Source organism: Emys orbicularis, chromosome 5 (assembly GCF_028017835.1).
Source record: "Emys orbicularis isolate rEmyOrb1 chromosome 5, rEmyOrb1.hap1, whole genome shotgun sequence".
Taxonomy (NCBI): Eukaryota; Metazoa; Chordata; order Testudines; family Emydidae; genus Emys; species Emys orbicularis.
The window spans coordinates 140,154,582-140,180,982 of NC_088687.1; the positions used below are offsets into that span (position 1 = coordinate 140,154,582).

General features: G+C 51.0%; 1 protein-coding gene across 1 annotated transcript in view; it reads right to left on the reverse strand.

Moving 5' to 3' along the window:
* Nucleotides 1-26,401, reverse strand: part of ADAM33 (ADAM metallopeptidase domain 33) — a 78,861-nt gene that overhangs the window by 10,934 nt on the left and 41,526 nt on the right. Inside the window, exons 5-15 of the mRNA XM_065404748.1 lie at nt 24,309-24,385; nt 21,177-21,363; nt 20,488-20,553; nt 7,344-7,415; nt 6,592-6,758; nt 6,396-6,480; nt 5,528-5,670; nt 3,684-3,861; nt 3,053-3,142; nt 2,371-2,566; nt 916-1,024 (exon numbers count right to left, since the gene is read on the reverse strand). Coding sequence (XP_065260820.1) covers nt 916-1,024; nt 2,371-2,566; nt 3,053-3,142; nt 3,684-3,861; nt 5,528-5,670; nt 6,396-6,480; nt 6,592-6,758; nt 7,344-7,415; nt 20,488-20,553; nt 21,177-21,363; nt 24,309-24,385 — 1,370 coding nt within the window. The remainder of the gene's footprint in view (nt 1-915; nt 1,025-2,370; nt 2,567-3,052; nt 3,143-3,683; nt 3,862-5,527; nt 5,671-6,395; nt 6,481-6,591; nt 6,759-7,343; nt 7,416-20,487; nt 20,554-21,176; nt 21,364-24,308; nt 24,386-26,401) is intronic.

Sequence of the window (26,401 nt, forward strand, 5' to 3'; positions counted from 1 at the left end):
GAGATGGAGATTCCACAACCTCCCTAGGCAATTTATTCCAGTGCTTAACCACTCTAAGAGTTAGGAAGTTTTTCCTAATGTCCAACCTAAACCTCCCTTGCTGCAATTTAAGCCCATTACTTCTTGTCCTAGCCTCAGAGGTTAAGAAGAACAATTTTTCTCCCTCCTCGTTGTAACAACCTTTTATCTACTTGAAAACTGTTATGTCCCCTCTCAGTCTTCTCTTCTCCAGACTAAACAAACCCAATTTTTTCCACCTTCCCTCATAGATCATGTTTTCTAGACCTTTAATCATTTTTGTTGCTCTTCTCTGGACTTTCTCCAATCTGTCCACATCTTTCCTGAAATGTGGCGCCCAGAACTGGACACAATACTTCAGTTGAGGCCTTGTCAGCACGGAGTAGAGCGGAAGAATTACTTCTCGTGTCTTGCTTACAACACTCCTGCTAATACATCCCAGAATGATGTTTCCTTTTTTTTGCAACAGCGTTACACTATTGACTCACATTTAGCTAGTGTTCCACTATGACCCCCAGATCCATTTCCGCAGTACTCCTTCCTAGGCAGTCATTTCCCATTTTGTATGTGTTCAACTGATTGTTCCTTCCTAAGTGGAAATCGGACACTGTGCTACCTGCTAGGAGGCGGAATTGAGCCTGGCCTTCAGGAGGGAGGGAAGGAGAAACCAGGTTCTGGCTAAGGGAAGCCCAGACACCGACGCTGCTGGTGTGAGGATCAAACTCAGGCTCTTCGGCACCGGGAGTACATGGGGCCTCCCCCTGAGCTGCCAGGGATCTCCAGGAGCTAGGAGTGAGCAGCAGGCTGTTACCACAGGAGCCAGCTGCTAGGGGGAGCCGTGATCACACTCACTAAGCTGGTGTGTTACACGTGTGGGTGTGAATCCCCAGCGCCCACCTCCGGTCACATTTCACGTAATGCCCCTGGCTGTCCTTGCCGCAGTTCCCATACGTGTCGCCGGCCGTGTTGACATCTTGGAAACAGGCATCGGGAGCCGGCCAGGCGCCTGGAGGGGAGAAGAATCAAGGCGGCATGAGCATTCCTGCGTGCAGATCCCACGCCGTGGGGATGGCGGGGGTGGAAAGCTAGAGCGAGGGCAGGAGGCTCAGAGGTTGGAGCCGTGTGGAGCAGCCTCTGGGTTTGCAATGCAGGGCTGGAAATGCCCGGGGTGCAGGGTCTCCCCGGAGACGCTTGCAGCTCCAGTGTCAGGCAGCGATTGTACCCAAGCTGCACAGAGGCAGCATGGAGACTCGGGGGGAGGGGGAGGACGAGGAGGATCCGCTTTTGCTCTATGGCTTCGCGGTGGAATTCAGTCTTCAGGGCCATTTCCCCTGCTGCACTGCAAGACTTATCCCTGCCGCAGTACACAGCCCAGTCCAGTAGGTGGCACTAACAACATACTAACGGGAAGCTTCTCCGTCCGTCCGTATGGGAAAACGGGACAGGCCAAGAGCAAAGTCTCACACCTGCTGATCTGCAGCCTACGAGCCAGGCTCCCCCCAAGGCTCCCTGCTCCCGCAGGGCGGGGTGCACTGGCCGCGTATCGCTAGCCTGTCTGCGCTGGCATGCGGAGCCAGCGTGCATGGGCAGCGCGCGTGCGGATGCAGGGTGCACCTGGTGTGCGTATGCAGCATGCACTGGGATGGAAGGGTGGGTGCCCCACGGAGGTGTAACACAACACACAGGTGTCCTGTGTGCAGTGGGTCTTGCCTGGGGGGTGCCGTGTGTGCACTGAGGGCTGGCGAAAGGGGGTGGGGGATACAGCAGAGCTCCCCACACTGTGGGGCACACACCCCTGGGGGATGCAACTGGGGCCTGGGTCAGACCCCACAGCGGGCGGGGAGAGAGCGCCACCTCCTGGCCCCAGCTGTCGGCCCCGTGTCCAGCTCCCACCCCCGGCCCCCTGTCCCCGGAGCTGCAGCCCCACTCTCAGCCCCTGCTCCGGGGGGGGCGGAAGGGGCAGACGGGTAAAGGGGGGCAGGAAGTAAAAAGTTCGGGGACCACTGGGCTACGGATGCCGTGCAAGCAGAAGAGCTGGAGCCCAGCTGAGCAGGTTTAACGCCCGTCCCAGTGACACAGGAGCTACAGCGGGAGGGGGCCGCCCGAATACCCACCCCAGGCCTAATGCAGCCAGAACTGCCCTGGGAAGCAGCAGGCCCAGCCTGGAAACACGCCACCCCTTGGGCCTGAACATCACAGGCTCGTCCCGACTGCAGGGGAACATCGTCGGACGCACCGCCTGGGGCAAGCTCGGAGCTGTTCGGTGTGTCCCACCCCCCCCCGCCAAAGACAGGTGCGAGCCCTGCACACCGAGCGAGAGCGAGGAATGGAGGGGGAGGGAGCCGGGCTCACCTGGGCCCCAGAGCTGCACGCACTGCTGGTGATGAGTCAGGCACATGCCGTTGCTGCAGTACGCCTCCCCGCCGGCGCAGGCCGAACCATCCAGCAGGTACACGTTGCCGGGGCAGTAGGGCGAGGCCCCCGTGCAGTATTCAGGGAGGTCGCAGGATCCGGCCGGCTCCCTGCACATGGTCCCAGCTGTCTTCAGCTGCCGGAGCCAGAGGAGAAGAGAGACTTTTGCACCTTGGTCCCATCAGCCACAAAAAGCCCTTTAGCCGTGCCCCCCGGTAGCCACACCTGTTAGCCTGGTCCCCACCGTCACCCCTGAGCCCCCCAGTGCGGTGGGTTGGAGGCTGACTGGCAGCTGGATTGGCCACTCCATCAGCAGTGGGATTGGCTCTGCTCCCTCCTGAGCCTCCCGCCTGGGGCCCAAACGCTGCTCCTCACAGCCAGCGAGGGCAGGAAATCCAGGCCTCCCGCCTCCCAGCCCCAGGCGGGACCAACAGGAGGAGCCATCAGGGATTCCCGAGGCCCTCCAGAGCCAACACAAGGGCAGGTTGAGCTAGAGGATTAAGCTGGGATCCGCAGCCCCCTGCTGGGGCACGGCACACCCAACAGTGGGCTCCCTTCCTCCAACCCGATCTTACCCAGAGCCATCTGCTCCCACCTCCCTCCCCCAGCCCGGCCCGGTTACCTGGCAGCTCTGGCAGCAGTCCCCGTGGGCGCACTGGGCTCCGGCCTTCAGCGTGCAGTTGTGTGCGTTGCAGCAGGGGTTGGTGCACTCCTGTACGGGGAGAGCCAGCCACGGGGGTCAGCTGGCTACTTGGCCTCTCTCAAGCTGACCCTGGTCATTCCCTTCCCACCCAAGATAGCTCTTCAGCCCTCCTTAGGGGTTGAAGCACTTCACCGAGGTCAGTATTATTACCCCTATTTTGCAGATGGGGAAACTGAGGCACGAGGTGGGGCGCAACTTGCCCTCCCAGGCGAGCGGCAGGACCCCCGGGCTAACAGCCTTTGGCCTGAACCTCGTCCCGGTTCACACTGATGACACACCATAGGGTAGCGCCCAGAGGCCCCGGCAAGATCAAGGCCCCACTGTGCTAGGTGCGGCACAAACGCATTGTAAGCGCTCAGAGTCAGAGGGTCTGATCTAAAGCCCACTGAATTGAACCAAATCCCTCCCCGCTTCTGTCCCCTGTTCACTCCCCCTCCATCCAGGGGATGTTCTGCCCCTGCTCTGCCCCGCCTGGGGCACAGCAGATACCGGCGCCAACGGCGCCCCCATGGGCACAGCTCAGTTCTCCTTGCAGAGCCAAGAAACCTACCCCCAGCTCCCCACAGTCGCACTCCTCCCCGTCCTCCAGGAAGCCATTTCCACACTTCTTGCCCACCACCAGGTCTTTGGTGCTGGGCATGTTGAAGAGACACATCCCGCCTCCCTTGTGGAAGTAACTCTCCAGCTGTCTCTTGCTACAGAGGCTGAACACGCGAGGGAACGGGTGGCTGTGGAGTGGGAGAGAGAGAGAGAGAGATGGGGAGATATTTAAATCGGAGCAACCAGTTCCGAGGGGGAGAAGGAAAGGCGCAGACACACCTGAGCCTGGCAGCCCGAATGCCTGGGAATTAGAGAGCACACTACACATGCAGTGATATCCAGCCCTAGGCACCACTTAATCCCTGTTTTGAAACAGGCCCTGGGGCCAGACTGCATAGTACTGGAGAGTAATGACCAAAGCATCCTCCAGAGCAGGGTCACTTGGGCAAGCAGCCTGTGAAATGCTCAGGTATTGCAGTAATGGGGCCAGAGAAGTTCCTACGGTAGATTATTCTTGGGGGAATTCTGCACCACTGCACAAGTGCAGAATTAATGTCACCCGCAGATTTTACTCTTTCCCCGCAGAAAAATTGATGGCAGCGGGAGGTGGGTCTGGTTTGAGTGTCAGGAGCAGCCAGGGGAGATGTAAATCAGCACCTCAGGGGACGGGGCTGGGCTCTCTCCGCCCCTCTCACTCACTATCGTGGTGCGCCCAGAGCTGGGGAGGGGCTGGGCTAGGGATGCCATAGCTGGTGGCTCCTACTGTGCACCCCGGTGCCAGGGCCAGGTCAGAGTCATACCCGCCTCTGGAAATGTCCCCCGGCTGCAGGAAGCCCCCCAGCGACCCCCCGCTTCCTGCCCCAATCGCTCTCCAGCTGTGGGGGGGAGGGGTCACCGTATGAGGAACTGCCCCCTCTTCTTCCCAGCCCCCATGCATCTGGATCACCCCACACTCAGAAGCTCCCCCCCCCCGAGCTCCACCCCTCCCTCCACCTGGACCACCCCACCAAGCCCCCCACATCCAGACTCCTACCCCACTGAACCCCAACCAGCTGCAACCAAACCAAACTCAAGGACCCCACTCAGCCCCAGGCCCTGCCTCCACTCCACCCCTTCCCCCAAGGCCCCACCCCACCTCTTCCCGCCCCCGCTCCTCCCCCTCCCTCCCAGTGCCTCCTGCACGCCGCTGAACAGCTGTTCCCCAGTGTGCAGGAGGTACTGGGAGGGAGGGGGAGGAGTTGATCAGCAGGGCCCCTGGACCGTCCTCGCAGACCCCTACTGGTCCACGGAGCCCAGTTTGAGAAACGCTGACCTAAATAACTGAAAACAATGTGATTGTGTTGTGCTATTTTGACAAAGCAAATATTGTGTGCAGAATTTGGAATTTTTTGGTGCAGAATTGCCTCAGGAGGAGCAGATAGATAGAACCCCTTTCAGATGAGACCTGTGAAGCAGGAACTTGGCTCTTCAGAGGGGAACGGCTAGTGAGTTTGCCTGTTCGGTGAATCTGTGGCTGGGTCCATACAGAAACCCCCGGTGTCAGCAAAACCACCCGAGGTAGGTGTGGGGAGAGCGTGCCCCGCCTCACCACAGAAACACAGAGACTCTGGCTCTGAGGAACAGCAGCGCTCCTGTTAAATACCCTCCAGCCGCTGGAAAGAGACGTGACCACACGCGTGTGCAGGTCTGAATGGAGGGTAGCGGTAAAACACGCACCAGCTACTTCATGATAACTCAGACACGGCGCTCATTGCTACGCCGGACTCTGGGAAGGGCAGCACCCCTGGGGCCTGCAATGAACAAGGCACTCGGGGCAGCCGTGGCCAGACGCTCCCTTCGCCGACACCCTCTCACCCAGTGGCAGCGGCCATGACGCAGCCTCCTTGAGCCGGGGTGGCCTCCACGCAGCAGCCCTCACTGTCGTGGCTCATGCCGAAGTTGTGCCCGATTTCGTGAGCCATGGTGGCGGCGGCTCCGATCGGCAGGTCCGAGTGGTCCTGGTGCAGAGAGGGGAAGGGACGAAGACAGCATCAGGGCCTCCGCCATCCAGGCCGGGGAGAGCAGCTCGGCCTGATAAGGGAGCTGGTGCCAGCTGGCTCAGAACGGCTGGGATTGTTTCCCAGGCAGTGAGGAAAGCAGAGGATGCCCGTGGCACCTCAAGGCTAGTCTCCGCCTGGAATCCCAGCGCCGAGGGGCACGGGGAACCGAGATGCAGAATGGAGCCAGTCAGAGATCAGGGCCTAGATTTGGACCCAGAGCTTCCCATGGGGAGGTGTCAGATCCGGAATCGTGGTTCAGCCCCCTGTGAAATGCAACCCCAGTTCTGAGTTTCCCCAATTTCCGGGACATTTGGGTGCAGGGCTAAGGCAGGATTGTGTCGCACAGCTCAAGGGGGACCCCAGGATTTGGCCCCCCTGTGAACAAGCGCCAAGGCCTCTGACCACAGAGGGAAAGGGCTCCGGCTGACAGAGGAGCGAGCGCCGCTAAGCTCCGACCCTGGAGCCTACAGCTACTGACACTGCTCAAGAAGGCCTGGGCCAGCGGCTCAGGAAACACAAGGCCGGGCAGTTCTTGCCTACAGATTCCACGGGCACTGGCTCTGGAGGCTGCTAACTTGGCCCAGGAGAAGAGGGAGCAGCAATGACATAACCCCAGCAGGTGGGAGGAGGCCGGGGGGGTGCCCCAGAGACCGAGGGGATAATGGGAACCCCCTTCTCCTTACCGCGCTCACACCTCCCGAGTTCTCTGCGCTGCACATCCCCTCCAGCGGGGCCATCCCAATGGTCGTCCCTCGGAAGGTCCCGCCGCTGTCCAGACGCGCACCGGAAACGAGAAGGGACGGGGGGGCTCGCGTTAGAGCGCCCTGGAGGCAGAGCGCTCGCCTGCGGAGACACCCACAGAGAAACCAGGGGACTCACGTCAGCAGCTGGGCATTGTCGTGTTTCTTCCGAGACCTCAGCGCCTTCTTCCACTGCAGGAAGGACCACAGGGTGGCGTTGGCGTCACTGGTGACCGTGCACTGGTCCCTCTCCGTCCACACTTCCAGGCCAACGAGGGCCACTTTGATATTCAGAGACCTGTAAAACTGAGCGAGGGGGGAAGATGACCAAACAGTGCTTCACAGCTGGGCCTCCGGCGGACTCCTCTGGATTCAGACCACCTCTGCCACGCTTCCCTCCCCACCCCGTGGGGCAGAGGGCGTCATGTGTTCATGTCTCATGTTGCTAGATGACACACTGGTTCTGTGAGTCCTAACCTGCAGTGATCCCGTAAGGGAAGAGCCGAACCTTAGACCCCTAGTGGTCTGCACCCTGGACACGGTGGCCTGGCTTGTGCCAGTGGGAGGCACCCAAACTGGACAGGCCAAAGGGCAGGGACCAGATGAAGAGCAGGTGTGCCACAGCCCTGCTCCTGCCCCAAGTCATGCTGGACAGCGCAGGAAGGATTCAGACTCAGTGGCCCTGTGACTAAATCGAGACGCAACAACGCTGGGAACCTTGGGGACAGGCCAGTGGCGCCGTCTAAGGCAAAGGCTTGCCTGTCCGGAGAGGGGTCCTCAACTCAAGTCTCAGCGCTGTGAGCCTGGTGCCCGGGGACGCAAGGTGCTGTACACACGCGGTGCCATGCAGACAGAGAGCAACCTGCTCTGCCAAGGGCACCCGGGCATTACCTTGTCCACGTAGTTGGCGATCTCCAGGATCCGCTGCTTCGTTTGGCCCAGGTTGCGATTCTGTTTGAGGAACTGGAGAGAGGGGAACAAAAGAGGGATTAGGCTAGGCAGGAGGACGTATTTAAGTCCCTTCTTAAGCAAAGCTACTGAGGGACCTTGCTCGACAACCATACGGGACTGGTGTGGGTGGATCTCACAATAACTTCAGCCATGGTCGAAAGAGATGGTGCCCGTTACCATCGCCCAAGACGGGGCGTCTGGGGTGGCCATGCCAAGCATTCAGGGGCTCTGCGCATGGAACAACAGGGGGGTACAGCTATTTCTATCGACCTCAGCAGCCACTGGCCCAAATGAACTCTGACCGCAGCAGCGGCAATGCGTCTAGACCGACACTGTTGGGGCACGCATGAGAAATCATTGGGTTAGGTTAGCTACCCCCAGGAGTGGATCTTCCTCAGCGACTTCCTGCCAATCTAGCACCTCCAGCTCGGGCAGCTGGAAGGGAGGGGTTCCTGTCTGTTAGCGGAGCGTCCCGTTATTCAGTGCCCTGCCCAGACACACGACATCGCCGCAGGCCCCTAACTGTGCCAACGCCTCCTCCAGACAAGGGATGAGTGTTCCCAGGCCTCTCCTTTGTGGAGAGCTGAACTGCCGGGAGATTTCCTCTTGTGCTTCACCCAGGTCAGCCTCTGGATCTATTGCACAGATTAGCGTCTCGGGGACCACGCTGGGGACCGGCTGCCCACTTCCGCTCCCGTAACTGCCGGGCAACACTGCCGCCATTGCTCAGGTTGGCGACGCACTGCCAGGACAGGAGTCCGTGCGTTTTTAGCTGGCTTGCCACGGGACTTAGCCATGGAAAGCCAGGGGGCGGAGCCAGAGCCACAGGGCCAGCTGACCTCTGCACACCACAGCTTGAGAACCTGTGATTTAAATCTCTGGGCCCAATTCTCGGCTGAGGATGAGCGGAGAGGGGAGGGGGAAGAGAACCGGTTACAGCTCCCTGATCCCAAGGACTAGTCTGCACGGGCCTGGCGAAGGCTTGCGTACCCGAGGAGCTGCTCTAACACGCTACTGGCACTGGCTCTCTAACGGACCCTAAGCCAGCAGAGGACAGGTAGGACAGAGGCCTGCTCTGCCATTCCCAATCTCCAACATGCCCCCTACAGAAGCCAGGGGAATTCCCTGCTGGTTACTCACAGCCAGGCAAGAATCAGGCGCTGGGTGTCCCATTCTCAGCTCCCACACAAACAGGGCGTGGGAGGAGTTAGCGACGACTGCCCCTTGTTTAAAGGGACAGCGCCAGCATACGCATGGCCTGAAATGGGGACCTGGTACAAACGAGCTCTTACAGAACCGCACAGCAACCGGCACGCTGCCACGATTCCTTTAATTTCAAATAAAAGGGTGTTTCTGCCTGGCAAGTGAGCCGCCGCCTGTGGCAGCTGCGGCCCAAACCCCGTGGCCCTGGGAACCTCAGCGGGAAACTGAGTGTGAACCAAAGGGAAAGGGACTTCGCTGAGTTCCACTGGCCGAGCCGAGAGGGCTGCGAAGGATAAACACGAGGACAGAAATAGTGCGAAGCCAATGGGGTTCCCAGGCCTTGATCTGTTGCAGCTGCTGAGGTGGGTGAGCCCCCAGGAGATGAGGTCCTGTGCTCTCAGCACATCAGAACTGGGGGCTAGGAACTCCTGAGCTCACATTCAGACTCCAACACTGACATGCTGTGTGTCCTTGGGCAGACACTGGCCCGCTCTGTGCCTCAGTTTCCCCCCCCAGTGACGTGGAAGGGATTAAAGCCTCACCTTGGGGTGAGGATTCATTTGCTCATGTCTGTCATGTGCTTTGTATATGGGAAGTCCTATATAAAAACCACCCCTCTGAGCTCTTCCAAGGCAGTGACTCAGGAACAGGGCACTATGACGTTGTGCAGTCTACATGGTTTTATAAAAACATGATAATAAGTGAATATAATGTAACTGGGATAGTTTTATAAAAAATTTGATAAGTGACTATAATGCAAATGGGATATGCTTTGTGAAAAAGGTCTCTTGTAAGGTATCATTACAAAGCTCATAATCTACTGAGTGTGATCATCCTATTTGTAGAAATGTACCACTCTTGTATCTAAAACTAGAAATATAAAATGTAACTCTGAGGGCCTATTGTAATTATGTAAAGTGTGGGCCATTAATGATGGTTTGGAATCTTGATGACTCCCATTGTCTGCAGATGGCTGTTTACCTGTGAGTCTCCCTGTATATGTGTGTGCTGGCAAGTGAGTAATGAAGTCTTGCAGTGACATGTGATCATGTCACCTGAACTGGAATCCATCTTTAACCTGGTGCTTTTCCAGTGAGGGGGGGGTGGAAACCCAGAGGGACAAAGGGTTCCCGCCTTATGCAAAAGATATATAAAGGGGTGGAAGAGAACAGAGAGAGAGGAGCCATCATGGAGAATCCCCTAGCTAACACCTAAGCTGGAACAAGAGCTGTACCAGGGGAAAGAATTGTGCCCAGGCCTGGAAGGTGTCCAGTCTGAGAAAAACTTACTGAAGCATCTCTGAGGGTGAGATTATCTGTATTCAGTTTGATTAGGCATAGATTTGCGCATTTTATTTTATTTTGCTTGTGACTTACTTTGTTCTGTCTGTTACTACTTGGAACCACTTAAATCCTACTGTCTGTATTTAATAAAATCACTTTTTATTTAGTAATTTACTCAGAGTATGTATTAATACCTGGGGGAGCAAACAACTGTGCATATCTCTCTATCAGTGTTATAGAGGGCGAACAATTTATGAGTTTACTCTGCATAAGCTTTATGCAGGGTAAAATGGATTTATCTGGGTTTAGACCCCATTGGGAGTTGGGCATCTGAGTGCTAAAGACAAGCACACTCCTGTGAGCTGTTTTTGGGTAAACTTGCAGCTTTAGGACAAGTGATTCAGACCCTTGGTCTGTGTTGGAGCCAGACAGGAGTGTCTGACTCAGCAAGACAGGGTGCTGGAGTCCTGAGCTGGCAGGGAAAACAGAAGCAGGGGTAGTCTTTGCACATTAGGTGGCAGCTCCCAAGGGGGTTTCTGTGATCCAACCCGTCACAGTGGCGTAGTCGGCAGGATCTGTGCACAGCTGATTGCTTTGAGATACTGGTAGTGATTTTAAGTGAGTTTTAAGTGTGGTGGCTGGAGAACAGACAAAGTGGTTACTGGTTTGTTATTTTCTGTTTGCTTATTTCGGGAAAGGGAAGTAGGGACAGAAAAGGAAGCAAAATAAGTAAGAATGAAGATGAAAAGAAGCTAAAACTACACAAGTTGCAAATTGCCCAGAAAGACTGAACAATGGGCGCTGGGAATGTCTCTGTTAACTCAGTTTCAGTGAACTGCAGATGGGTGTGGCCCAACCTCTGTCTGTGCTGAAGCTGACTGGAGTGTCTAATTTAGCAAGACAGGAGGGGAGGGGTGCCTGTTCTGGCAGGAGGGTGTTCTCTGTGCTATCCCAGCTCATCAAGTGATGGTCTCAAGGGAAAACAAATGGAAATTGATGTACAATTTGCCTGGGAAAAGGCTGACCTGGAAAAAGAAAAGGCTGCCCACCAGCCTGGACTTAAGAGACAAAGCAAGTAAGACCCAGAAGCATGACCTGGCTGTAATGGAGTGGAAGAGGTGCACAGAGACATGTATCCTGGAGCTGGAAGTTGGGGTCCTGGTGACTGCTGCGGTGGGAACAAACCCCAAGGACTCTAGCTGGAAGCAAACCCAACCTGAGTGAAAGGGGGGGGATTTTGCTGGCCAGCGAAAGGTCCCTCATGGCTGGTAGCTGTGAGCCTACAGCTGGATCAGGGTCTCTTTCCCTTTTGGGGGACACAGGAGTGTCTGCCCCATAGGGGAGCCCAAAAACGAATTTTAGGTATACTGCCTCCGCCATGGTCAGTGTCCAAGTCTCTGGCAGTAAGTTCAGGAGGAGGGTGTGACGTTGTGCAGTCTACATGGTTTTATAAAAACATGATAATAAGTGAATATAATGTAACTGGGATAGTTTTATAAAAAATTTGATAAGTGACTATAATGCAAATGGGATATGCTTTGTGCAAAAGGTCTCTTGTAAGGTATCATTACAAAGCTCATAATCTACTGAGTGTGATCATCCTATTTGTAGAAATGTACCACTCTTGTATCTAAAACTAGAAATATAAAATGTAACTCTGAGGGCCTATTGTAATTATGTAAAGTGTGGGCCATTAATGATGGTTTGGAATCTTGATGACTCCCATTGTCTGCAGATGGCTGTTTACCTGTGAGTCTTCCTGTATATGTGTGTGCTGGCAAGTGAGTAATGAAGTCTTGCAGTGATCATGTGATCATGTCACCTGAACTGGAATCCATCTTTAACCTGGTGCTTTTCCAGTGAGGGGGGTGGAAACCCAGAGAGACAAAGGGTTCCCGCCTTATGCAAAAGATATATAAAGGGGTGGAAGAGAACAGAGAGGGAGAGGAGCCATCATGAAGAATCCCCTAGATAACACCTAAGCTGGAACAAGAGCTGTACCAGGGGAAAGAATTGTGCCCAGGCCTGGAAGGTGTCCAGTCTGAGAAAAACTTACTGAAGCATCTCTGAGGGTGAGATTATCTGTATTTAGTTTGATTAGGCATAGATTTGCGCATTTTATTTTATTTTGCTTGTGACTTACTTTGTTCTGTCTGTTACTACTTGGAACCACTTAAATCCTACTGTCTGTATTTAATAAAATCACTTTTTATTTAGTAATTTACTCAGAGTATGTATTAATACCTGGGGGAGCAAACAACTGTGCATATCTCTCTATCAGTGTTATAGAGGGCGAACAATTTATGAGTTTGCCCTGCATAAGCTTTATGCAGGGTAAAACGGATTTATCTGGGTTTAGACCCCATTGGGAGTTGGGCATCTGAGTGCTAAAGACAAGCACACTCCTGTGAGCTGTTTTTGGGTAAACTTGCAGCTTTAGGACAAGTGATTCAGACCCTTGGTCTGTGTTGGAGCCAGACAGGAGTGTCTGACTCAGCAAGACAAGGTGCTGGAGTCCTGAGCTGGCAGGGAAAACAGAAGCAGGGGTAGTCTTTGCACATTAGGTGGCAGCTCCCAAGGGGGTTTCTGTGATCTAACCCGTCACAGGCACGGACAGCCGTGCTTCATCGAGCCAGGCGCCCGTCCTTTGACGCTGACTTTTACATACCCCTGCAGTCACCCCGTCTCTCCCAGGACTGATTTGTGAGCCTGATCATCGGAGTGTTAGACCCGCAATAGAAGTTTTTCTACGGGATGGGGAGCAAGCAGATACCGGACAGTGTTGGTATACGATACTTTGAATGCTTTTTTTTCCATATTTTTCTTGGAACGTAACATTGTTTTTGCACAAAGAGTTCTAATAGTCCTTGACCTTAAGTCCTTGCTTCAGTTGCTAACTTGCAACGCACACATTCATGTCAAGCCCGCGTCATTCATACCAGGCCTCAATGACCTAAACAGGGGTAGGCAACCTATGGCACGCGTGCCAAAGGCAGCATGCGAGCTGGTTTTCAGTGGCACTCACACTGCCCAGGTCCTGGCCACCGGTCCGGGAGGCTCTGCATTTTAATTTAATTTTAAATGAAGCTTCTTAAACATTTTAAAAACCTTATTTACTTTACATACAACAATAGTTTAGTTATATATTATAGACTTATAGAAAGAGACCTTCTAAAAACGTTAAAATGTATTACTGGCAAGCAAAACCTTAAATTAGAGTGAATAAATGAAGACTCGGCACAGCACTTCTGAAAGGTTGCCGACCCGACCTATAACATATTACATGGATAGATATGAATCACAATGTATACTGATTTTTATATTATATATAAATCTCCCAACATTCTCCCTTCTTGATACATGATTAATGCCATTCATTATTGTATCACTTTCTAATTTTGCAAGCAATTCAATTGTATATATTACTTGCTTTAAAACTTGTTGTTGCTTTTTTATTTGGCAGTATAAACATAGGTTAACAAAATTATTAATGCAAATATTATTACAGTAGGATGTAGCATTACATTTAAAAGAGCTGTGACACTGGGAGATCATTTTTAAAAAAACATTATACACCTCTACCCCGATACAACGCGACCCGATACAAGACAAATTCGAATATAATGCGGTAAAGCAGTGCTCCAGAGCGGGGCTGCGCACTCCGGTGGATCAAAGCAAGTTTGATATAACGCCGTTTCACCTATAACGCGGTAAGATTTTTTGGCTCCCGAGGACAGCGTTATATTGGGGTAGAGGTGTACCAATGAGAAATTACCAATTTTTTTTTATTTTAATATTTGACCATTGTGGATTAAAATGTTTATATTTTTTAGCTGAGCAGACTTAGATAAATTTTTTGCATATTGCCTGATTTTTTTGCTTTTAAAAACAATAAAAAAAAATTAATTGGTAATGTATTTTTAAATTAAAGGACCATTTTTTGGTTTTTAAACTTTTTTTTTTTTTTTAAATAAAGGACCTTGGTAAATAATTGTATTAATAATGACCTTTGTGACATTACATTTACATGACTTAATTGGGCCTTTTATTGTTATACTTTTTTAACACACACAAATACACCCATTGCCTAAATTAAACACTTTTGTGCCATTAGAGTCTAAATATTGCACAGTACATTGGGGGTTTTTGGACCAAATTTTTTTCCTTAGCAGTTTTCCAATGATTTTTTTTTTAAATTTCAATTTAATAGGACAGTTTTTGTACCACAAAGTTTGAATTTATATAGACATAAAGACAGTCTGCAACATTTTTTTAAGCAGATTACTAAGAGCGTTGACCTTTGCTTCCTGTGCTGAAATTATACTTATAGAATCAGAAATAGTTTCCCCATTAATTTAGACAGCTGCATATCCTGTATATCTTTTAGAGTTCTTATGGTATGAGCTACCATTTGTAAACCAAACTTTTTTTCCCCCCAGAGGCATAGCACTTTATTTACCGGGGGTGCTTTTTTAACTAACTTTGGTTCAGTTTTTGGAAGTGGGCATTTATGCTTCTTTCCTTCCGTCAGGAGGGCATAAGGTAACATGATTGCTTGTTTGTTATTTTTATAAGTAACTTTTTTGCTAGTTAACATTAAGGTCCATTTGGCCATTCTGGTATTTGATACTTTTTTCCCCCTGCAGTTTTTCTGATAAAATATACTTCGGGGAGAGTGAGGTGTTTGGAGGGGCTGTGCCAGTAGTCAAAGCAAAAGCATCAATGGCCCACACAGCAGCTAAACATTTTTTTCCACAGATTCCAAACTGCTGTTTCGTAGGGGTTAATTTTTTAGACTTATATGCTACCGGTATTAACTTTTTATTGGTTTTTCGCATCAATATCATCGCTAGACTGCATTGGATTGCTGCCAACTTAATTACAAACGGCTTGTTTATCTCTGGGAATTTCAATGCTGGAGCTTGCATTATGGCTTGTTTTAAATGACAGAACGCTCTTTTTTGGTTTAGGCCCCCCACTTTCAGTCTACTTTTTTTTTTTTTTTTTTAGTAAACACCACAAGGGTCCAGTTATAGGGGCAAAATTCCAGATGTGTTTTTTTTAAAATAGTTAAACCCTCCTAACATCACCCTCAACACATGAAAATTCTTCGGCCTTGGGAAATTTATTAATGATTTTACCTTTTGTTGATTTACCTGAATTTATTCTTTCCGTAGGCTCACCCCCAAATAATTTACTTTTTTTTGCACTCGTTGGGCATTTTTTAAATTAGCCTTGAAACCCGTTTTCTGAATGAGTTTTAACACCTTTTTAGTTCGCTCAGTCGCCTCCTTTTTAGTGTGTCCCCCCCACACTAATATGTTATTTACATCGGAGCGGACTTTTTTTTAATTCTTTTTGGAGAATTGATCCAGCATTCGCACCACATGTCGGTGCACAATAGCCGGAGCGCAACGTGGGCCCCGGGGAATGTTTTTAAATAAGTACGGTTGTTCCTTACAAGTGAACGCAAAGCGGGCCCAAGAATCGGGACGCAATGGGATAGCGAAAAAACAATTTGCCAAATTTATGACAGAGAGCCATTTAGGGGCCCTCTGTACTTGAGGTAGATCTGCTACTACTGGTGCCATGGGGTGTGTGTGTGTGTGGGGGGGGTAGCTTTATTAATTGGTCTAAAATCCACTGTCAATTTTTAATTTTTTGAGGCTTTTAATACAGGCCAAATTGGGCTATTGTATGCGGAATTTCCCTTTTTAATTACTTCCTGTTGTTCTAATTATTTTTTTTAATTCCTGCCTCTGCTTGCACAGGTTATTTGTCTCTGTGGTGGCACGTTATTCCCCACGACTTTAACACGGGCTGCGATTTTACCACATTTTGCTTGATTTTTAATGTATACATCGGGAAACTCCTTTACCCACACATTCGACTGATCCACTATAATCTTTTTCACTGCTTCTGCAGAGCCTATTCTTGGAATGTCCCCTGCTGTCAGGATGCTTTCCGTCCAGCCGGGCACACGCCACAGAACTCTATTAGTTAAATCCAAAACTAACCGATTTCTTTTTTAAAAAGGGAGTTCCCAATATTACTAGTTTAGGCTCCTGTTCAATCTGACGCATTTGTTTTTTACAACAAAAATCCCCACCCCAGGTAGAGCTATTTTTACTGAATGATACATTTTTTTGGTCACTCCTTCCCCAATAAAGGAGGCTGCTGTAATAATTTCTGACACATATCGAGTTAAATGACAACTTTTAGTTACAATAGTTACACCAGCCCCACTATTCAATAGGGCATCTTTCGGTTCATTCGTTTTTACAATGACAGTTGTCCGAGGCCTCCCGTTTGAATTCCATTTTAATTTAGTTTCCATTTCCCACTCCCGAGGACCCATTTCCAGTGGGAGCAACTTGCCATGGGGGCTTCCCTATAGAGCAGGTGTTTTTGAACCCTCAGCTTCCATAGCTGCATCCCTTTTTTGCTCCTTAAAACATTTTTTTTTATTCTTTGCATTTTCTTTTTATTAATTCATTAGTACGTTTTCCATTGTACTTTCCTTAATTTTAAACACCTCCAAGCCATATTTCAAACTACATTTACTCCTTTTGATTATTTCACCCTCTACCTCCTTGGGGTGGGGTGTTTCGTCCTCTACCACGGCCTCGGCCTCTCTCACGGTATCCTGATTTAGAAGCACTCTTATCTGAATATGTTATTGCTTTAACAAAAGGTACCCTAGGTTTCAATTCTTTTACCTGGCTTCCCCCTTTCATCATGTGTTGGCATACTATCCAGTGCTCCATGCATCCATAACAGTTAACCCCTCATCCTGGCCTGCTTGGTTTACCAGATTAGTAGACATTGCTAATAAATTTTTGTTCAATCCTTTAAACACGTTATTTCAGAATTCCCTCTGATTCAAATCAACTGCCGTTAAAGAATCAGCTGTGACAGGTCTGGTGACCTCTGCCCTGGGATTAGTCAGCGGTTGTATTTCTTCAGCCAATAATCTCAGTGTTATTCTCTTTAACAGGTAATCCCTGGGTGAATTTCCAGACTTCATGTAATCTGCACTGGATAACACCTTCATGGGTTTTTGATCTATCTTTTTTTTTTTTAAAACAGCATAATAAATCATAGTACACCTCTACCCCAATAGAATGCTGTCCTCGGGAGCCAAAAAATCTTACCGCGTTATAGGTGAAACCGCGTTATATCGAACTTGCTTTGATCCGCCAGAGCGCACAACCCCGCCCCCGCCCGGAGCACTGCTTTACTGCGTTGTATCCGAATTCGTGTTATATCGGGTCGCGTTATATCTGGGTAGAGGTGTATCAGTTGGTGTCCTTCTGGCTGCCCGCCCAAAGCATTTTTCACTTGATTTACTGCCTGTCTAATTTTTCCAGTGGTAGATGCCCTGATTAACCTCTAAGATTCATTCTTATTTAAATTCTTTGTTCCTCCTCATTCTGCCCACTGTACCAGCCATGTAGCTAAATTTTTTATATTCACTAGGCCCAATGACTTTACCATCAACTGTAAGTCTGATGAAATCGCAGGAATTATTTGTGTCTGCTCTGACCGTATCGCCCCCGGTCTTAATGGTTGATCTCCGTTCTATCACTGCTACAGACTTTTCTGGCTTAGGCTCTTCCAGCCAGTTTCTTATTTCTTTTCTTAACTTAGCATAAAGCCCCTCTCAAGGTTGGCCAAATTCCCTTGTCTTTTGACCCCCTTGCAGATTTTCTTCATACTAAATATCATTGGAATCCAAATCCAAATTCAATTTTTTTTCTTTTTGACACGCAACTCGCAGCTCCTGTATTTTCACTTGCTTTTTTAATGCTGCTATAGTTTTCTGGCACCAACTGTGAGAAACGCTTGCAATTTTCTCTTCTTTTTCCTTAGTCAAATCCCGAATTAACTGTTTCATTTCTGTTACTTAGTAGTCTAATTTATCTGTGTCTGCTTTAATTTTTTTCCAATCCATCATTCTTTTTTCCAGTTCCCTATTTTGTTTTCCCAATTGTTCTAACTGAGTTTGCATTATCTGTGCCTGCCTCACTTCCCGTTCCAAATTTTCCTGGCCAGTTTTAAAATTCTCTTGTAATGTTTGTAACTCTGCACAGACTTCCCCCTTACATGCAATTGCCTTTTTTACAGTTTGCCACAACAGCCATACTACGGCCGTTTGCTTTTACTGGCATTAGGCTTGTACAGCCGTACATATTTCCCGAACATGTTTTCTAAGGTATCAAGTGTTATATCAGGTTCCACCGCAACTTCCATCCACGGGCAGGTCCCAATAATCTCCTTCTCTAACAGAGAGGGGGCTTTAACTTTAGTCCACTGGGGTGCCTTGTCCACCCCTTTACTTCTCTTCTTTAACAGCATTTTAAACATTATTACACTAACACTACTTGGTATCTCCCCACACGTTTTTTTTGGGGGGGAGGGTTGTTTTGTTTTGTTTTTTTACAAATTTCACAAATAAGGACCCCCCCACCCCCACCCCGCCAACACTGTAAGACCCCATCTTGAAATCTGGCACTCCTTAATATCTCTGCAATCTCCACCACTTGTTAGACCCACAACAGAGGTCTCCCTATGGGATGGGGAGCAGGCAGATACCGGACAGCGTTGGTATACGATACTCTGGATGCTCTTTATTGATTACAAAACAAACTCACTCCACATTCACACCCCAAACATACTACACCAGAGTCCAAAGGGCAGAATGGTCCCGATGGCCAGTCAAGGTGCCTTCCGTCAGGATAAGATCATAAGATGCGGGGAGCCGGCAAAACCACATCTAGATCCACCCGGGACTCTGGATCCATAAACGACTCCAATTTGCAGAAATCATGGGCATCCATTTATAGTCCATTCTCTCACGTCATCGGTTCTTTGCCTTTGTTTACTAGGCCTTCTACCCACACAATTCCACAGAGACAATCCTGGACGGGCCACCATCATTCAAGGCGTGCCAGTGCCTCCAATTCTTATACAATTTTATATCAGTCCAGCTGGTGTTATTTCCTTTTCTAACAATTTTCTGTATTTTTCTCAAAACATAAAATCGTTTTTGCACAAAAAGTTCTAATAGTCCTTGGAACACACACATTCATGTCAAGCACGCATCATTCATACCAGGCCTCAATAACCTATAACATATTACATGGATATATAAATCACAATGCGTGTGTGTGTGTGTATGTATGTATATACACACACACACACACACACACACACACACACACACACAAGCTGCTTGTTAGTTACATACGTTAGCTGCTCCTGTTGGGACAGAGAGAGATGGATAGATCGATCAATCTATCTATCTCCCAACAAAGAGCAGCTAACGTCCCCCGAAATCTCACTTCTCCTGTTGCTTTCTCATTGGCACGAAGCAGCCTGAGAGCAGAGGATGTCCTGGGAGCGCCCCCACACCTCGCGTTAAGTCAGGAGAAAGGGACAAGCCGTTATGAGCAGGCATTACCAATGCACTGCAAGAGCCGTCCATCACTGGCTGGAGGGATGTTACTGCTGGACAGAACTGTCCACCTCCACTTCGCTTTGCCCCAGAGGAAGGACGGAGGAAAGTCAACACAGGTGGTGGCAAGGGAACAAGGTGGGAGGACTATGGAGAAAGCCGGGCACAGGTTTTCAGACAAATCGTTTATTTGCTGAGAAATGCAGTTCTGGTCGACCTGGGAGAAGCGCCTGGAGGTGGGTCCGATATCTCCCCTAAAGCGGCTGTGCAGGGGAAGAGCAAGTCCTGTTCTTCCCCTGCACAGCTGGGACTAGCAGATAGGAGCCCCGAGCAGGGGCACTCGGAAGATCGGACCCACCTCCACCTCTGGGAACCTCTTGCGGCTGCAGGAAGCTCCGGGGCCAGCTCTGGACTCCAGACAAGGTGTGTTAGAACCTGTGCCGTTTTGTTAAGTCTGACTGCCAGGAGGAACGCACCCTCACACCGCGTCAACGGGGCAATCTGATCCTCGCTCTCACTTTAGAACTAAGGCTCCATTCATCGAGGGTTCACAAATGGATCAACCGACATTATAAGCATATTACAGACCTGGGGCATATGTGTTATACATGGTTGTAAGCCCTGGTCATTAGCAACCTATTGACCTGCTGGACTCTGTAAACCTCTGTAACAATTAACCATTTATTACAATATCTATTAAGCATTTATTAACCCTTTATAAAAGGAACCTTTAATCCAAAGGGCGCCCGTTTCCTCTGCAGCCCCACCTCTCCTTTGCCCTACTTGGTCAGACATTTTGGTTACATCTCAAGTCCTTGGGGGCAGAGACCTGTTTTCTCTGCCTGTCACCCAGCACACTAGTGGGCCCAATAACGTAATGATGACAGGTACCTTCTGGGTACCACTGGAAGATTAAGAGTGGATATAATTATCATGGATGGATGGATAGATATGATCGATCTTGGCTATTCCAAAGGACAGAGAAAAAATAAAAACCTGGCAGAAAGACAGGGATCCTGGCTCTTCTGAATGACTGACAAAGACCACACTGTCCCGGCCTCCAGCCTCCCTCCCTGACAGTCGTCCGTGTTCCTCCAGCTGATGATCAATTGGAGCCAGTTTCTGAGAGTTAAATGCTCACCAGGGTGTAATCGGCGACAATGAACAGCTCCATGTACTTCAGGGTCCTCCAGGTGTCTCTCTTGGCCTGCACAACAAATCGCAAGCGTCACGAGAAAGGAGGGAAAGGAAGCAAGTGCAACAGACAGGACTCAGTCTAAATTCTCAGCAACCCCAAGCTTGACATTCAAGATCACGTGCATTGAACAGTGATGGGGAAACGTTCAGAGAGAGGGAAACTGAGGCACAGAGCAGCAAAAAAAAATCTTGGCGGCTCAGATGCAATTTGCTGATCTGTAACAGGACCGTAACACCAACGTTAATCCCCCGTATCTTGCGGAACCCGCTATGGGATCTTTATTGACCAGTGTTCAGTTTCACGTTTCATCCAAACCAGAGCAACCTTTAACACCGTGCTAGTGAACTGGGCTCCATCCCAGCCCAGAGGGAAGAACGCCAGCTGCTGATCCACCAGCACTGCTTCCTGCTACATTTGTTTCCCCCTTAGAGAGCTCCCATCCAAGCACAAACCAGGTCTGACCACGGTTAGCGTCTACAAGCTCACCGCCCACGGTGGCACGACCGCAGGAGGGAGCGGTTATCACACCCTGCTTTATACGGACACACAGGGGGAGCTGCCCACAGCTCTCACCTGCCTCCGCACAGGTAAGGACCATTTAACAGGGCAGCGAAAGGAAAGCAAAGACTTACCAGCCGATGTACCGGCCTGACGAGTCTGGCAATGTCAGCTATGCTGCTTCCTAACAGGCCGCTATGCCCACAAGTCCCGCCTTCGACTGGCAAGTGCTCTGCCCTATAGAGGATGTGATGCTCAGGTTCCGGGGTCCCCAGGGGTTTCAAGTAGTAGCTGTCGTTGGCATTCAGCACGATCAGGCCGCTGGCAATGAAGAGAGGAGAGACATGAATGGAAAGGGAACAAGCCAGTCACTTTCTGCACACGAGGAGTTCAAGGGCAACTCTGACCAAGTTAACCAGGGGAGCAGAGCAGAGACATGCCCTGAGAACATGCACGAGGGCTCTGACCCAACAAAGCACTTATGTGTGGGCCTAGCTTTAGAACGTGAGCAGTTCCGGTAACTTCTAATGACACGTTAACGTCATGCGTGTCACTGAAATGCTGTGCTGGATCGGGGCCCAACACAACAGCCTGTTGGCGTGCAGTCTGTGGGCACTCATTGGATTAGTACGGATCAGGCACAGAGAGGCGTGTGCGCTTTACAGCTACTACAGGAAAGGGGGGGCGTCAGGGAGGACTTTGAAAGGGAAGGCAGGAGTTGCTTGGCAAGCGTTCCCTGGGGGCTGTTAGAATCATAGAATCTCAGGGCTGGAAAGGACCTCAGGAGGTCATCTAGTCCAACCCCCTGCTCAAAGCAGGACCAACACCAACTAAATCATCCCAGCCAGGGCTTTGTCAAGCCGGGCCTTAAAAACCTCTAAGGAAGGAGATTCCATCACCTCCCTAGGTAACCCATTCCAGTGCTTCACCACCCTCCTAGTGAAAAAGGTTTTCCTAATATCCAACCTAAACCTCCCCCACTGCAACTTGAGACCATTGCTCCTTGTTCCGTCATCTGGTACCACTGAGAACAGTCTAGATCCATCCTCTTTGGAACCCCCCTTCAGGTTTTTGAAAGCAGCTATCAAATCCCCCCTCATTCTTCTCTTCTGCAGACTAAATAATCCCAGATCCCTCAGCCTCTCCTCGTAAATCATGTGCTCCAGCCCCCTAATCATTTTTGTTGCCCTCTGCTGGGCTCTTTCCAATTTTTCCACATCCTTCTTGTAGTGTGGGGCCCAAAACTGGACACAGTACTCCAAGTGAGGCCTCACCAATGCCGAATAGAGGGGAATGATCACGTCCCTCGATCTGCTGGCAATGCTCTTACTTATACAGCCCAAAACGCCTAGGGGAAAGGGTGGCACAAGTCAGAAGTGGGTGTGGGAGACAATGCGAGCGGGCGAGAGAAATTCAGATGGAGGGTTAGGGCAAGGGGCAGGCATTTGGAGAGATGGGACAAACAGAGATGTGGGAAGAGATGCCGATGGACCAGCGAATGAATAAACAGCCGTGAATAAATGGATCCAGCAATTTCATGCCTTGGAAAGGAACAGCTCGCTCTGCAGCTAGGGGCCTCGCTCGCTCCTTACTGATTTGATCTGAACCGTTTTGGCGCACCGACAGTAACAAAGGACTCACGCGCTAGCTCATCCCCTGCCCCGCCCCAGCACGCCCCACCAGGGAAGCTGCACAACCAGCTAGATCATGCAAACTCTGAGCTGCTGACAATGCAGGGCCCAAACCAGGAATCTGGTGCTCACACAAAGCCATTTACCCCAAGCAACCACAGCAAGCCAGGGCGCAGGCCTGAGCAAGAGAGTGGGCCCAGAGTGCTGGAAAACAGACCCCTGCAGTCAGCAAAGACCTTGGCATCTTTATGGCACAAAGGAGAACAAACATCAAATGAAATCCCCCAGCTGACAAATCCTCCACCGCTGTCTCGGTCAGTTGCAGGAATCCTGTGTCAGATGAAAGCCGACACCCAGGCCGTCCAGCTGAGAGGCTGGCCCCACCGTCCATAACATTCCCCCATCAAATCGAAATCACATGTGCGCATAGCTGGGCGATTACTTCACCTGCTTGGATTGTTTAAGATGTGGCTCAGAATCTGCCATGTCCTTAATCCTCCTGCTGTCGCCAGAGAGCAGAGGGCAGCGCTGAACAATAGGGTACAGTTTCTCCTCCTCCTCCTCCTGAGCCATGAAGGCTGGAAGCCCTGCCAGATTTCATTATTTAACCACCTAGGCATTCGGACGCTGATCCCCAGCTCTTCCACAGTGCTTTCAAAGGAGGTCGGTATCATTAGCTCCATTGTACCGATAGGGAAACTGAGGCACAGAGTGGGAAAGTGATTTGCCCAAGGTCACCCTATAGGCCAGTGGCAGAGCCAGCAATAGAAATAGGTGATAGGAAGCGCAGGACTTCTAAGCCCCAGTCCAGAGCCCTATCCACTAGGCCACATTGCCCTCATGCTCCCAGTGACGAGTGAGAGGCAAAGACCTAGACAGACAGACCAATTGTTTAGACGGCCTCCCCCTCAACCCTCCTCACTTTATTTAAAGTGCTACCAACATCAGCCATTGCTATTGGATCTGCTGGTAAATTTCCACACGGCTCCAGCCTTGGGAGACAGCTCCATTCTCACCTCTAGCCAGTCACACGGATTCTGCCATTAGGGGCCGTGCCTGGCACGTTGGCCTTTTACACCAAAACGGCAGAGGGGAGTTAAATCGCAAAGCGAGCCAGTTCCACAGGAGATTCCTGACCCATCCGATCAGCTGTTGCTAGAGAAGATTGTTTATAGCGTGTCCGGCACTTTACTGACAAAGAGCCCCGTGCTCCACTGCCCTGCATTTTGCATAGTCAATTTCATCAGGGTAGAGCACCTGTAACAGACTCCCAGGTCAGAACGGTGCCCGAAGGCACAAAGCAATGGAGAAATGGGGCCAAAGTCTCTAGCTAGCCATCCAGCTTCTTATGCTGTGCCCATCACTGTGGCATCAGGGCAACTGCGTCCAGATGATTTTACAGTCTTGTCCACAGCAGCGTCCTTTGCACCAGTGCACCTGACTGGGGCAGGGAAGCAATGAAAAAAAATCAAGTGGATATTCATCGGCTTGGCCAGGAGGAACAAGGACCTTGACTACGATGTATGAACTGTGCTTTCCCTGCCGGGAGTTCCCTCCTCCATTGTGCGACACAGACCGAGCCCGCACCCTGCCCCCAGTTCCCCCTCCACCCGCATGCCAAACTCTCCTCCTTACCTGATCCCCGAGCAGGTGCTGAGAACCACCCAGGAGCCCTGGTACCCTCGCACGTGGCCGTGGTAATAACAGTGATCCTGGGAAAAGGGCAACAGACAGCAGTGATTGGCTACCATTGGCCATCAGACAAACAGACCCTGCCGCTTGCTACTCCCACCCACTGTTTGGTGACAAACCAACCCGGCTATGGCCCCAAGCCAAGACTAAATCATGTCACTTGCCAACCCACTGCATCTAAGGGTGGGGAATTAAACACACCTTGTCTGCGCCCCCCCGTAGGCCATGTGATGGACTGCACCAAATTCAGCCACCTGTCCTGTCCAGGCCCAATCGCACTCCCATCAAAGGCAAGGAGTGTTTCACCACTGACTTCCACGTGAGCTGGACCAGGGGCCCCGTAGTGCATCTGCCCAGGTGATCAGAGCTCTCTCACTTAGAGCACCTTGTAGCTCTGGGCCATACACGAGGCAGCCCGAAGGGGAAATAATCCCCACCCCAGAGAATAAACCCCACCCAGCTGCGAGAACAAAGCCAGACTGACCACGAGTCTGGTTCCCAAAGGTCACTGGACTTGGGCCTCCTGGACTGAAGGGAGGGGGGAGCAGAACAGGGGGCCGGAGGAAAGCAGCTGCCTTCTGCTGCGTGTTTCTCTTTCCCTGGGATGGGAGGTGCTGTATCCCGTCCAAGAGACACAGGCAGCCGCGTGCTGCTCGCATTCCTAACGCTACATGCATCAGCCCCGCTGCTGTCAGGGAAAACAGGTCACCCCGGCTGCTCACACAAGCAGGCCCATGGCGAGCCGCGCTGGGAGGGGAGGGTGTCCGGTTATCAGCCTCGGAGGCCTACGTCTGCACATCGGGGGGCCCTGTTTCAAAGCAGGCAGCCTCAGTGCAAAGCTTTCTGGGGGCTGGACTGTGCCCACGCGCGGGGGAGGGGGGGCTTGGGGCAGAGCTGCACCCACAGCAGAGGGGAAACGAGATCAGCGGGATCTGCACGGGCCCGGCCAAGCGAACCTGAGCTTCGGGGGACACGCTTTCAGCCAACCTGGCATCCCAATGTCATCACACCACAACCCCCGCCCGGAGGAGCCTGCCCCCAGCAGCCTGGCCCAGGGAAGGGAGGAGAAGCAGGGCTTCATGGGTCTGGAGAAACCATGCTCGGGCCAGCTTTGTGATTTGGGGTGTGGGAGATGAGTGGGGGGACAGATACCCTGAGGACAGGCTGCTTAGACTATCACACGTTAGACATGGAGGGATGATGCCCTGGTGACAGAGTATCTTAAAGAAAAAGAAAGAGAGAGAGAGAGAGACGTAATATTGAGGCTCTAACAATGACAGCAAGGGTGTGGTGGATGGGGCAGCCTGTGGCCCCATCTCCCCTGGCCACAGAACTGTGGCTGTAACCACAATTCAAGTCTGGTGCCAGACGAGCTGGTTTCTAACACCCCGTTCGGCCCGCAGCGGGTGGGTGTGTGAGTGAGTGAGTGAGTGACAGAGAGAGATTGATTTAGGATCACCTCTGCCTGTAGAGAAACAGACCCGAATGCGTTGGACGTGAGGTGCACTGGGGCTCCAGCGTGGTTTTTAAATATCTTTAGCACAGCCTGGCCCCTACTAACGCTGCCTGGCCAGACAGCAACTGCTTCGTGCCATCGGTTGCTAAACAGAGCTCGCCACTGAAACCAATGGGGCTTGAAACCAGACAGCAGGATCCGGCCTTGTAACAGAATCCAGTTTTGCTCCAACTGGGTTTAGATGGCAGTGTGGTCCTGGGGGAAGGCAGAATCGGTGCAGCAGGCTTTCTGTGAGGGATTGACTTTCCCCCTGGCTCCATCCATCCACCCACTTCCTTTCGCTACGACAGCTCCACTTCAGGGCTGTTTGCCCTGTCTGTCCGGTGGGAGCCTAAAGAGGGACTCCGTCTGGTAAATCAAACGGTCTTTCCTACACCCACCTCTTCCCCAGTTCGGGCGAGGTTAGCTGACAGTGCCATGCCAGAGTGGAGGTAAGGGATACCTGGCAAAGGCATTGTGCCCACCTCTGGGGTGGAACGGGGCTGCTAATCCACAGAGCCCAGAAACAACCTGCAAATTA